The 13,004-nt window shown below is 50.9% G+C and overlaps 2 protein-coding genes across 5 annotated transcripts; one reads left to right on the plus strand and one right to left on the minus strand.

Moving 5' to 3' along the window:
* Window positions 1-599: 599 nt before the first annotated feature.
* LOC102248400 (zinc finger protein 154-like) lies at window positions 600-4,321 on the plus strand. Its single transcript, XM_014530707.1, is given in 3 exon segments — window positions 600-1,042; window positions 2,555-4,160; window positions 4,162-4,321. Coding segments are annotated over 3 exon segments (1,998 nt in total). The 5' UTR covers window positions 600-789; the 3' UTR covers window positions 4,301-4,321.
* A 5,921-nt stretch (window positions 4,322-10,242) lies between these two features.
* On the minus strand, window positions 10,243-12,749 carry LOC102248706 (zinc finger protein 134). Of its 4 annotated transcripts, none has more exons than XM_014530712.1 (3): window positions 12,429-12,749; window positions 11,784-11,870; window positions 10,243-11,583 (listed from the first exon to the last, which is right to left on the minus strand). In XM_014530712.1, the coding sequence occupies exons 1-3, from the start codon at window positions 12,466-12,468 to the stop codon at window positions 10,433-10,435; spliced, it is 1,278 nt and encodes a 425-aa protein (XP_014386198.1). In that variant the 5' UTR covers window positions 12,469-12,749; the 3' UTR covers window positions 10,243-10,432. The 4 variants fall into 4 exon arrangements, with proteins under 4 accessions (XP_014386198.1, XP_014386197.1, XP_014386196.1 ...); XM_014530711.1 differs by having other exon boundaries at window positions 10,243-11,390; window positions 11,591-11,870; XM_014530710.1 differs by having other exon boundaries at window positions 10,243-11,390; window positions 11,588-11,870.
* Between the last annotated feature and the right edge of the window lie 255 nt (window positions 12,750-13,004).

Genomic DNA, 13,004 nt, shown 5'->3' on the forward strand with positions numbered 1-13,004 from the left:
GGTCCCGCGGCTGCGGAAGTGCTGGTGCGACCACAGGGAAGGGGGGGGGGGGACCCCGACCCTCACTGGCCCCGACCCCCACCCACACCGTCTCTGGAGCGTCTTCTTTCGGACTCGGAGAGCAGGTCCCCAAACTGGGGTCCCCGGGAGCCTGGAGGAACCCCAGGCACAGGATCCTCCTCCCACGCCAGGGCCACATGCAGGCGCTGGCGTTGCCTTCAGCCCATAAACACCCGCGGGGGAGGCTGTGCCCGGAGCAGGTCCGGGGTCCTGTGCGCTCGGGCAGAACTGAGCTGAGTGTTTACGGAGCTTCAGTCTCTTCCTGGGAACAAAGGGCACAGGCGGGACCCTGTCCTCCCGGAGCCCCTGAGGCCACAATGGCACCCGGACGTGGATGGTCCTTTGAGTTGGGCGATTGGGAGGAGGACAGGCACGGGGTGCATGTGGGGGGCTGTGGGGGGGATTGTGGGTTCTCAGTAGAGGAGCTTTTTCTGGTTTCAGCTGCCCCCATCCTGCCACCAGGTGTTAGAAATAAGGCGATACCCAAGTCAGAGGTCCTGGTAGAACACAAAACACACCCGGGAGCCAGGCAGAGGCAGACATCTTTACTTCCACGGAGAAGGGTGCGGACACATGGCCTGGATGCAGGTGCACATCCAGCAGGTGGTCTGCTCAGATTTATAACCTCTGACACCCGTGACCTGTCCCTTACTGTTGATTGGAGCTCAGGCGCACAGTCTTTCACGATTGGCTAATACAAAGGGAGGGGTTGGGCCCTGCTGTTTCAAGATGGGGGCCCCCAGGGGAGCTGCAAGTCATGCAGCCAACATGGCCGCTGCCAAGTCACACAGTCCAACATGGCGTCCTTCTCAACTGTTCTTTGACAGAAAAGATGATTTGTTTCTTCTCATACAGGGCTGGGTGACCTTTGAGGACGTGGCCGTGTTCTTCTCCTCGGAGGAGTGGGAGCTCCTTGATGAGGCTCAGAGACGCCTGTACCATGATGTGATGATGGAGACCTTGGCCCTGATGGCCTCCCTGGGTAAGGCTTTCAAACTCCTCCCGAGCCCGGGCAGTAGTGTCTGCCTTTCCCTTTCCCCCTGAGCGGGTCTGCCCTCACACCAGGATCAAGGCACGGCTTTCTTCCCGAGGACCCTGGATGGGTGCTGTGCTTACACCCCTGCATGGGTGCTGTGCTTGGATCGCTGGGTGGGTGCTGTGCTTAGACCCCTGGATGGGTGCTGTGCTTGGTTGGTTTGAGGTTTGTGCATGGACCTCTCCTTCCTTCAAGAGCCCCAGACTTGCAGGGAAGCAATCAGGGCAGGAGTCTTCCAGTGAACCCACTGGATACACCTGACTTGCTTCTCCCTGACCGAATGACTTTGTTCAGCTCCCAGGCCCGTGTGTACCTAGGTTCTGCTGCCTCCTTCCAGCTGACATTGCCTCAGGCCTGCCTGGGCCAGGGATCCCCATGACTGACATGGTTCCTCCTCCCATGGACCGTGGCTGTTTTTGCAAGACCCTCCTTCGAAGTTCTCTGTGTAGTATTTGGTTTTCTTTTCCGTTGGCTGTGATGTGCTGAGTTGTTCTGGGCTAGTGCTGGGTACTCATGGTGCTGTCCTTCCCTCGGTACCTGTATATGATGGCATGCCTGTGCTCACTGAGGGAGTTGGGTTGGGTTAGAAAGAGGTGGTTCACAGGATGTACATGAATCCAGGTTCAGCAAAATGTTAGGAGTGGCAACTGGAGAAGGGTGTGATGCCAGTGCTGTGTTCAACTCATACCAGACGCCTACTGTGTTGACCTAGTGTTTTGTATTGTTTGTGCAGCTGCCTCCTGTACACCCCCCACTGGGGATGTGCCCACAACCAAGGTACATGCCCTTGACCGGAATCGAACCTGGGACCTTTCAGTCTGCAGGCCAAAGCTCTATCCACTGAGCCAAACCGGTTAGGGCTGGATTACTGTTTTGTTCCCATGCCGGGGCCACACTTCATTTCTGTCTATCTTTCCCCTTCCTTGACATTTCACCAATTTCTCAGCTCTATCACTTTTCGCTTCTACTCTCACCTCTAGCCTCACATCTCTGCATTGTGTGTGTAGCCTGTTTTTCTCACCACTCCATCTGTGGTACTTTCCTCGTTGGGCCCTTTGCATTGTGTCCTGAGGTGTGTGCATATTTCTAAAAGTCCCTGAATACCAGCTGCCCTGTTACAGTTGTATTTTCTTGCACCTTAACACACCCGTCTGCACAGCTTTCGTGTGTCACCAGTAGCGAAGTTCTCTTGGGAAGTCGTTGTTGAAGCGAATTGTGGACCTGTGTGTGCTCTCTGTGTACACTGCATGGTTGTGTCCTTCACCACGTGAGGCCTCCCCCAGTCTGTGCTCTTCATAGCCCAGTACTGCAGAGCAGCCCATCCTTAACCTGAACCAATTCCCTGGTCCTGCACACAATGCCATGGACTTGTTCCTGGGTTTGTCGGACACACATGTGTGTGGACTGCCCCTTCCCACCAGAGTCAACATGCACTTAACCAGCACTTTTCGTTTCCAGGTTGTTGGCATGGAGCCCAGAACGAGGAGGCCCCGTCTGAGCTCAGCAGTTCTTTACAAGGAGTCTCACAGGTCAAGACCTGCAAGGCAGGTGTGTCTCCCCCGGAGGCCCATCCTTGTGAGCTGTGCGGTGTGGACGTGAGAGACAGTTTGCACTTCACTGGGCACCATGGGCAGACACTGTACAAGACGGGGGCCTGTGAGGAACAGTCGGATGTTAGCGCGGAACTTGAGCATCAGAAGCAGCACACGGGAGAGGTGTGCTTCAGAGGCCGCATGGACAGAGCCTCCTTTGGAAAGGACTGCAGATTCTGTGTGTCCGGGCAGCCCGATTCCTGTGAGGCGGTTGTGAGGGACTTCCTGGCCAGCTCAAGATTCCTCCAGCATCAGGCCGCACACACCAGGGAGAAGTCAAACCGGGGAACTGAGTGCGGAACAGCCTCTCATAAGGAAAGAACTCTGTCTGACCCAGAATACACTAAAGATTTTAATTGCAAACACAAGCTTGTTCAGCACCAGAGAGTCCTCACCCAAGAAACATGCCACGTGAGCAATGAATGTGGAAAATCTTACAGCAAAAGCTATAGTCTGAATGACCATTGGAGAGTTCACACTGGGGAAAAGCCTTATGAGTGTGGGGAATGTGGGAAGTCCTTTAGGCAAAGCTCTAGCCTCATTCAACACCGGAGAGTTCACGCCAGAGCGGAGACTCACAGGTGTGAGTTATGTGGAAAATTATTTAGCAACAAGTCCAACCTCATTAAACATCGAAGAGTTCACACTGGAGAAAGGCCTTATGAGTGTGGGGAATGTGGGAAGTCCTTTAGCCAAAGCTCTGCACTCCTTCAACACCGGAGTGTTCACACAGGAGAAAAGCCATATGAGTGCAGTGAATGTGGGAAGTTCTTTACCTACAACTCCAGTCTCATAAAACACCAGAGGGTTCACTCTGGGTCCAGGCCCTATGCCTGCAATGAATGTGGAAAATCCTTTACTCTAAAGTCTCGCCTGATTGATCACTCCAGAGTTCATAGTGGAGAAAAGCCTTATAAGTGCAACGAATGCGGGAAATGTTTTAGCCAAAGCTCTGTGCTTCTTGAGCATCAGAGAATTCACACTGGAGAAAGGCCTTATGAGTGCAGTGAATGTGGGAAATTCTTTACTCACAATTCTAGTTTCTTAAAACACCAGAGAGTTCACACAGGGGAAAGGCCTTATGAGTGCAGTGAATGTGGGAAATGCTTTACTTACAGCTATACACTCATCAAACACAGGAGAATTCACACAGGAGAAAGGCCTTATGAGTGTAGCCAATGTGGGAAATCTTTTAGCCAAAGCTCTGCACTTTTTCAGCATCAGAGAGTTCACACAGGGGAAAGGCCTTATGAGTGCAGTGAATGTGGGAAATTCTTTACTTACAGCTCCAGTCTCATCAAACACATAAGAATTCACACTGGAGAAAGGCCTTATGAGTGTAGCCAATGTGGGAAATCTTTCAGCCAAAGCTCTGCACTTTTTCAGCATCAGAGAATTCACACTGGGGAAAGGCCTTATGAGTGCAGTGAATGTGGAAAATGCTTTACTTACAGCTCTAGTCTCTTAAAACACCAGAGTTCACACCAGAGAAAGGCCTTATGAGTGTGGTGAATGTGGGATATCTTTTAGGCATAGTTCGAACCTCATTAAACATCAAAGATTTGCCCTAGCTGGTTTGGCTCAGTGGATAGAGCTTCGGCCAGTGGACTGAAGTGTCCCAGGTTAATTCTGGTCAGGGGCACATGTCTGGGTTGCAGGCTTGATCCCTACTAGGGGGTTACAGGAGGCAGCCAATAAATAATTCTCATCATTGATGTTTCTCTGTTCCTCTCTGGAATCAATTTTAAAAAATTAAAGATTTCACACTGCATAAAGGCCTTGTGAATATTGAATGTGGAAAATAATTTTATCTTCAACTCCAGGCACCTCCAGGTCTTATTGCTCAAGCTACTGTTAATATTGAGGTTCTAGTCACTGTTTTGGGCCCTTTGAAGTTGACCTGTTTGCTAGTATGAAGAGGTGAACAGCATTGGTTGGGATCCTAAACTTTGTGTGCCTCAGGGCATAGTGTGATGGCAGAATACACATCTTCAGTTTTGGCCCAGTTTGCGTTGCTGCTCGTAGTCTTTAGGAAAGACGGCGGAGCTTTGTGGCCCTATATTGTAGCTTCGAAGCCATTATTTGGGGGTTCTGAGTTCAACCTGAGAAGGGGGTCCTTGTGACAACCTTCATGCTTCTGAGAGCAACATGAACTTGTTCTCGTTCACAGGGCTTCTTGTCTCATGCTCAGCACTGGTGAGGGACCGTCTGTCCCTGCAGGTCCTGCAGTGGAGCTGTGGGCCCTGAAGTCCTGACTTCTGTAGGTACCATCGCTGGTTTTAAGATGACAGGGGGCCAGGAGAAGGATCATTGTTGCAGAAACACTGGACTCAGAGAGAATGGAGGAGACTGCCACAAACTAGCTAGCATGCTCTATTTTTTTTTATTGGTTTATTTCATTTTATTTTCTAGAAGGCGCTTTCAGAGAAGGGAGGAGAGAAACATCAATGTTGGGAATCATTGATCAGCTGCCTCCTTCATGCCCCCTACTGGGAATGGAGCCCGCAACGAAGGCATGTGTCCTGACCAGGAATGCAAATTTCAGTCTCCTGGTTCAAAGGTCAATGCTCAACCACTGAGCCATGCCAGCTGTGCTGGATGCTTGCTTTTAATTATTTTCAGCGTGGGTACAGAACAAGTTAAATCAGCTCTGCAAGTTGAAGTAAGCCCCACTCTCTAGATTAAATAGTTTTTAGGATCTCTGCCAGAGAGGAAAAAAACAAAGCTGATCACCAGAACATGAAATTCACAGTCTGAGAGCAGTCTTTTTTGTTGATGGAAAGGCCTTGAAATTTGCCCAAGGGTGGCCTCTACTTTTTCCTAGGGGATCATTCAAAGTTCCCAGTAAAATGCCTAGCTGGTGTGGCTCAGTGGTTGAGAGTTGACCTATGAACCAGAAGGTCACAGTTTGATTCCTGGTCAGGAAGGCACATGCTCAGGTTGTAGGCTTGAACTCCAGTAGGGGGTGTGTAGAAGGCAGCCGATAAATAATTTTCTCTCATCATTGAGGTTTCTATCTCCCTCTCCAAAATCAATAAGAATATTTTTTAACTATAGGCCCAGTGCATGAATTCGTGCACGGGTGGGTTCTGGCTGACCGAGCCCCGATTGGGGCCCCATCGGGGCTGGGCCGGCTGGGGGAAGGGGCCACAGGTGATTGGCTGGAGGGCCCCACCCCTGATTGGGGTTTAGAGGCCTGTGGGAGGCAGGGTCGGCCATGGGGAGGAGCTGTGGGCAGTGGGTCAGCCGGTCCTGCCCCTGAATGGGGTGGGGGGGGGTACTGATTGGGAGCCAGCAGCCTGGGGTAGGGGCCATGGGTGTTTGGCCATCTGGCCCTGCCCCTGATCGGGGTGGGGCAGCAATCAGGGGCGGGGCCATCTGGGGGGAGGGGTTGCAGGCCTATCATGGTGGGGTGGGTGGAACAGGGGCGGAGCTGGCCAGGGGGAAGGCTGGAGGGGGCGCGTTTGGCCAGCTGGTTCAGAGAGAATGGAGGAGACTGCCACAAGTGGTTAGCTTGCTCTATTTTTATTTATTGATTTATTTTTCAAATATGTTTTTTGTTGGTTTCCTTTCAGAGAGGAAGGGAGGAGAGAAACATCAATGTTGGGAATCATTGATCAGCTGCCTCCTTCATGCCCCCTACTGGGAATGGAGCCCGCAACGAAGGCATGTGTCCTGACCAGGAATGCAAATTTCAGTCTCCTGGTTCAAAGGTCAATGCTCAACCACTGAGCCATGCCAGCTGTGCTGGATGCTGTAAAATACTTCCCCTAGAGCTTACCCTGAATGAACTAGGTGAACCTTTGTTGGAAAAAACTACAACCCTTAAATGTGAAGTAGCCCTCTTCTTCACATTGGTAGTACACACCCCAGGATTGCCCACAAAACACCCACCTAGATAACATTCACATTTCCCGCTCCATTTGGACCACGTTCTCTCACTCCAGACCTAATAGAGTTACCCCTCTTCCGGGTTCGGTGTTGTCTGGGGGGGGGGGGGGGGGGGGGGGGTTATGGCCAAGGATTTGTATGTAGAAATCACCACTCTAAGGATTATTAAGTGTCCATATAAAAAAGATTAATTTTTGTCATTCAACAAATATGTGTTGGGTCTACTAAATGGTAAACCTACCTAAGACTCTGTGGATACATTAGAGAACAAGATAACAAGGTCCTGCTTTAATAAAGTCCATCTTCTGGTTAGAAAAAGTCAGAAAACCACCAGCCAAACACCATACCATTCATTATAAATGCCCCCTGGCCTGAGACCACTACAAACATCCTTTCAATTTAACAAGTTGGGTTTATTAATTGTTATAGCAAGAAGGAACACACATCATGGGGATCTGTGAAGTTTCTCAGTAAGAGGGTGTTAGAAAAGACTTATTAAAGAGTCTGGGCTTGCATTAGGTAGTTTGGGGCATGGTTTAAGAAAGAAGGACTTTGTTCCAGATTGAATGCTGTCAGGAAGTGGAGGCAATTCTGTGACTGATTTGGCATTTTGATAAATCTTATCTATAGCAAGGGCAGACCAAAGTGAGGATAAAGCTTAGACGGGGTGGGGTCAGGGGCGGGGCCATCTGGGGGGAGGGGTTGCAGGCCTATCATGGTGGGGTGGGTGGAACAGGGGCGGAGCTGGCCAGGGGGAAGGCTGGAGGGGGCGCGTTTGGCCAGCTGGCCCACCTTTGATGGGAATGGGATAGTCCGAACAGGGTGGGCCAGTGGGAGGAGGGGCCGCAGGAGGTTGATGGGCCAGCCCCAGCCCCACCCCCTGATCAGGCGGTTCGCTGGCCACAGTGGGCATAATAGTAACCGGTCATTGGTTTTTTATATATTATATTATAATATATATATATATATATAGTATACATTAAAATACTTCCCCTAGAGCTTACCCTGAATGAACTAGGTGAACCTTTGTTGGAAAAAACTACAACCCTTAAATGTGAAGTAGCCCTCTTCTTCACATTGGTAGTACACACCCCAGGATTGCCCACAAAACACCCACCTAGATAACATTCACATTTCCCGCTCCATTTGGACCACGTTCTCTCACTCCAGACCTAATAGAGTTACCCCTCTTCCGGGTTCGGTGTTGTCTGGGGGGGGGGGGGGGGGGGGGGGGGACGCTGTGAGCGTCTGTGCAGGAATGGTGCAATCTGCATCCTTGGGGACACGGGGAAGATGTGGAAGGACAGTGAGGGGAGGTTGGGCTGTGGAGAGCTGGCTGCCAGGACACAGGAGGAGCCAGGAGAGCCACGAGGGGAGGTGCATCAGGAGCACATGGCAGGGCCAGGGGGTCGACACTGCTGCCAGAGGACACTGGGTGAGGAGGAATCCCCAGGCAGTGGGGACCCCAAAACAGGCTGTTGGGGATTGCAGGGGTCGAAGGCAGCAGAACCTGTTACCCGGAGGCCACAAAACCCAGAGTTGGGAGTGGTGAGGGGTAGGGTAAGCCAGGCAGACCAGAGCTCTTTCCCGGCTCTGTGCCTGGGCATCCATCTACTTATCACCCCACACCTTAAGCCAGATATCAAAGCTCTGCCTTCCTTTACCTCGGAACCAAAGCCTCTGTAGGCAGCCCTGCCCCGACCCGCCCAGCTCTCCCCGTCCCTGGGACTCCAGTCGTTGTTGAATGATGGTGGGTTGTGTTCCTTTCCAGAGCCTCTGGGGAGATCAGATTCCTGCTCATTTGTGTTGTTGGCAGAATCTAGTTCCATGTACTTATGGGACGCAGTATCTCTGAGCTGCAAAGTCACGGTCACGTTCTTCATTTTGTTTGAACTCTGAAGAGTTCTTGCTGAGCCAGGACTGACCTTAGCTCCTAGGGTTCCTCTCCAGTCCTAGCACACAGCTGTGTCCTGGCACCAGCACTGGGGCTGATCATCCTGCCAGGGGGCTGGCTCTTCTGTCTGCATCCTTCTCCCTGCAGCTGGTCCTGTGATTAGATTGACCCCAACTGAGGTAAGTCTTGCTGCCGTGAGTACAGCGTTACTAACACATGCAAAGTCGCACCGGCCATGCGGGGAACACGCACAAGTTCTCGGGATTAGGGCATGCACATCTTTGGGAGCAATTAGCCTGCCTTCTACAGTTTATCCTTTGTTCCCCAAAATGTCTGTCTGTTCTGTTTGCAAAATAAACCTATCCCAGGATCCCAAATGGCCTCATTCCAATATGAACTCATCATCCAAATCCCATGATCTCAGAAGTGTGGAACCTGATCATCAAATCTGTCCAGACCAGTTAGGGGTCAGATTCTGGGTGTAGTCACCCTGAAGTGCATTATCTCCCCATCTGTGGGTCTGGGATGCTAAAAAACAAAGTAACTGTTCCTGAAATAAAATGGTGGAACAGCCCAGCTGGTGTGGCTCAGTGGTTGAGCATTGACCTATGAACCAGGATGTCACAGTTGACTTCCTGGTCAGGGCACACCCTCAGGTTGCAGGCTCCATCCCAGTGGGGGGTGTACAGAAAGCAGCCTATCAGCGATTCTCTCTGATCATTGATGTTTTCCCTCTCCTTTCCTCTCTGAAATCAATAAAATATTTCTTACGTGTTGGAGCAGCCCTGGCTGGTTTGGCTCAGTGGATAGAGCATTGGCCTGCGGACTGAAGGGTCCCAGGTTCAATTCTGGTCAAGGGCACATGCCCAGGTTGTGGGCTTGATCCCCAGTAGAGGACATGCAGGAGGAAGCCAATCAATGATCTCTCTCTCCCTTCCTCTCTGAAATCAATATATATATATGTAAAAATAAAAAATGTTGGAGCAGACCTAGGATAGCTGTATATATATTCTGTTTAAAAAGGGGAGAAGAATGGAAAGAAAAAAGAGGCACAGTCTCAAGACATTTTGAAAATCATGTGGATCAAGCCCTGGAAGCATCATCTGTGGTTCAGGGCCCTGCCCACTGGGCTGGAAGCTCCCCGTTAGGGGTTCTGCTCTGCTGAGTCATGCTTCCTTTTTCATGAAAGGTAACTCGGGGTTGCAGCTCAGTCTTCTCAGCCAGTTTCATACGTGTAGACGTTGGAGGTATATACCCTTTGATTTCATACTGTCCCTTTAGATCCAAGGTGTTTCTATGGTTTTTCTAAGCAGCTTAGCATTAAAGTTCTTTTTTTTTTTTTTTAATATATTTTATTGACTTTTTTACAGAGAAGAAGGGAGGGGGATTAGAGAGTTGGAAACATCAATGAGAGAGAAACATCGATCAGCTGCCTCCTGCACACCCCCTCCTGGGGATGTGCCCGCAACCAAGGTACATGCCCTTGACCGGAATCGAACCTGGGACCCTTTAGTCCATAGGCTGATGCTCTATCCACTGAGGCAAACGAGTCAGGGCAGCATTAAAGTTCTTTACGTTGGTTTTCTTCATTGGATCTAAATTTTGAATAGCCCAATTTTTAATAAAAACAGTATTATTTTTTATATGTTACTAGAGGCCCGGTGCACGAAATTCATGCATGGAAGGGTCCCTCAGCCCAGCCTGCACCCTCTCCAATCTGGTACCACTGGCTCCCAACAGCTCACCTGCCTGGTCACCCCTAACTGCCTCCGCCTGCCAGCCTGATGTGCCTAACTGCCCCCCTCCCTGCCAGCCTGATTGCCCCTAACTGCCCTAACAAGGTGTCTCCCCAGTGTTAATGTTCCAATATATGAAGTTCAACATCTGATTGATGTCTTCCTCTCAAAGGAAGATCACAGAGTTCCTGTCCATGTGAGTCCTTCTGTGTTGAAAGCACTCCTACAGCCTTCCTGCAGTGTGAACTTTCTGATGCCGAATGAGGTGGGAGCTTAAGCTATAGGCTTTCCCGCATTCATTGCACTCATATGGCCTTTCTCCAGTGTGAACTTTTTGGTGCCGAACAAGGTGGGAGGTTCTTATGAAATCTTTCCCGCATTTGCTACACACAAAAGGCCTTTCACCCGTGTGAACTCTCTGGTGTGCAATAAAGTCAGAGCTTCGGCTAAAGAATTTCCCACATTCAATGCATTCAAAAGGCCTCATCTCGGTGTGAATTCTCTGGTGTTTAATTAGGGTGTATTTGTGGCCAAAGGACTTCCCACAATCACTGCAAACATAAGGATTTTCTCCAGTATGGATGCTCTCATGCTGAACAAGTGTGGATTTGTGTCTGAAAACTTTCCCACAATCATTGCACTTATAAGGCCTTTCTCCATTGTGAACTCTCTGGTGTACAATTAAATTGGAGTGATGGCTAAAGTATTTTCCACATTCACCACACTTGTAAGGCATTTCTCCAGTGTGAATTCTTTTGTGCTGTGTGAGGTTGTCTTTGCGGCTAAAGGACTTCCCACATTCACTGCACTCGAAAGGCCTCTCCCCAGTGTGGATTCTCTGGTGCTGCACGAGTGTGGCTTTGCGGCTGAAGGCCTTCCCACACTCACCGCACTCGTAAGGCCTTTCCCCAGAGTGGATTTTCTGGTGCTGAACAAGCGTGTCTTTGCGGCTGAAGGCCTTGCCACATTCGTTGCAATTGTAATGCATCTGTCCGATGTGCAAGGCCACCCCCCTCTCAGTGCTCCTTGTCTTCCTCTTGCGGTGGGTGGCCTTTTGCTGGTGACTGTCCACACGTGCCTGGAAGTCCTTCTCATCCCCCTCACACACAGAGGGCTGCTCTGATGGATGAGGTCCTTCACAGACTCTACAGTCCTGTGCAAATGTGGCCTTGCCTTTGTCTCTGACGGGCTCCTCTACATTGTACTGCTTCTGGTGCTGGTAAAAGTTTGCACCAAATGAGAACTGTCTCCCACATGCCTCACATGTGTATGGTTTCAGTCCATAATGTGTTTCCTGGTGGTCATCCAGATGCAAAATGTCTTTCAAGATGGGGCCACATATGTCACAAGGCTGAGCCATCTGGGCCGAGGAACCTCCCTCCTGATGGGCTTCTCTACATTGTACTGCTTCTGGTGCTGGTAAAAGTTTGCACCAAATGAGAACTGTCTCCCACATGCCTCACATGTGTATGGTTTCAGTCCATAATGTGTTTCCTGGTGGTCATCCAGATGCAAAATGTCTTTCAAGATGGGGCCACATATGTCACAAGGCTGAGCCATCTGGGCCGAGGAACCTCCCTTGGCAGGACGCACAGGTGACACTTCCACAGAAATGCTCTGCTCAGAAGATGCCTCTTCATCCTTCACCCCAAGGCAACAACCTGAAGCCAGAAAAATGCTGCTGAAGCCACTAAGTGCTGAGAGGGGACAACCGATGGCAGACGTGTGTCTAGCGCACCCGTGGCTGAGTCCACGTTAAAGGAAGAGCTGATGTGCATGACTGGCTCTAAGGGTCGCAGGAAGGGGACGGCCTGAGGACGGACAAAGGTACAAGGCTCAGGTGTAGCCTGGGGACAAGCAGGCAGGACTGCCAGCTTTCCCCTTGCAAATGACTTTTAAAAAGGCCTTGGCTGTTGGGAAAAGGTGAGTGCTACATGGGAATGTATGCCCAGGCCCGGGAGAAGCTGACTTAGAGTTAATAACTGGTATTGGAGAACTGCTGAAGGTTATGTGTATGTCTCCGATATTTTAGCATCATCCAGTATGGGAGCAGGAGAGAGCACTGGTGATTGGGGTGGACAGCCCTGGGTCAGAGGTCAGAATAGAAAGTGTCTAGAATGGGGAGGAAATAGCCTGGGCACCAAACAGTAGTGGGCACAGGACAGGTTCCTGGTGTTACCTGAACTGAACCCCAAAGTCACCCCGAAGCTCTAACTTACCAGGGCCCGTCCACGCCGCTCCTGCTGTGGCCAGAGTCATTACCTCCCAGGAAAGTGCTTTCTCCTGTTACAATTCAGCAGCCACGGAGGATCTGGAAGATACAAGTCACAGAAGAAAGAGGGCCCCTCCCATAACGGCCTCAGGTCTTGCAGAGACATCCAGTGGCTCCCACAGCCATGACCGTGACCGTAACCCATAACACAGGTCGGCCCAGGGAAATACCAATTGAAGACGGGGGCAGAGTGACAGAATGAAGGCCCGGGTTCGATTCCAGTTGAGGGCATGTGCCTTGTTTGCAGGCTCAATCCACGGCCGTCAGGACACATGCTGGAGGCAACCAACTGGTGTCTCTCTCTCATCAATGTTTCTGTCTCTCCCTTTCCCTTCCACTCCCTCAGAATCAATGGAGGAGCCTCCACGCCGGGCCTTGTGGTCTCCCCCGCCCTTCCTTTCAGTTTCTCTGGCTCCGAAGCTGGAGGCGGACAAAAATGGCAGAAGCCAGGGCCCCGGCGGGTGGCCGCAGCACCGGGGGTTCCTTCTGAGTTGGCCCAGCCGCCGGGGACACGCGCACAGGA

This window comes from Myotis brandtii, unplaced genomic scaffold (assembly GCF_000412655.1).
Source record: "Myotis brandtii unplaced genomic scaffold, ASM41265v1 scaffold765, whole genome shotgun sequence".
NCBI lineage: Eukaryota > Metazoa > Chordata > Mammalia > Chiroptera > Vespertilionidae > Myotis > Myotis brandtii.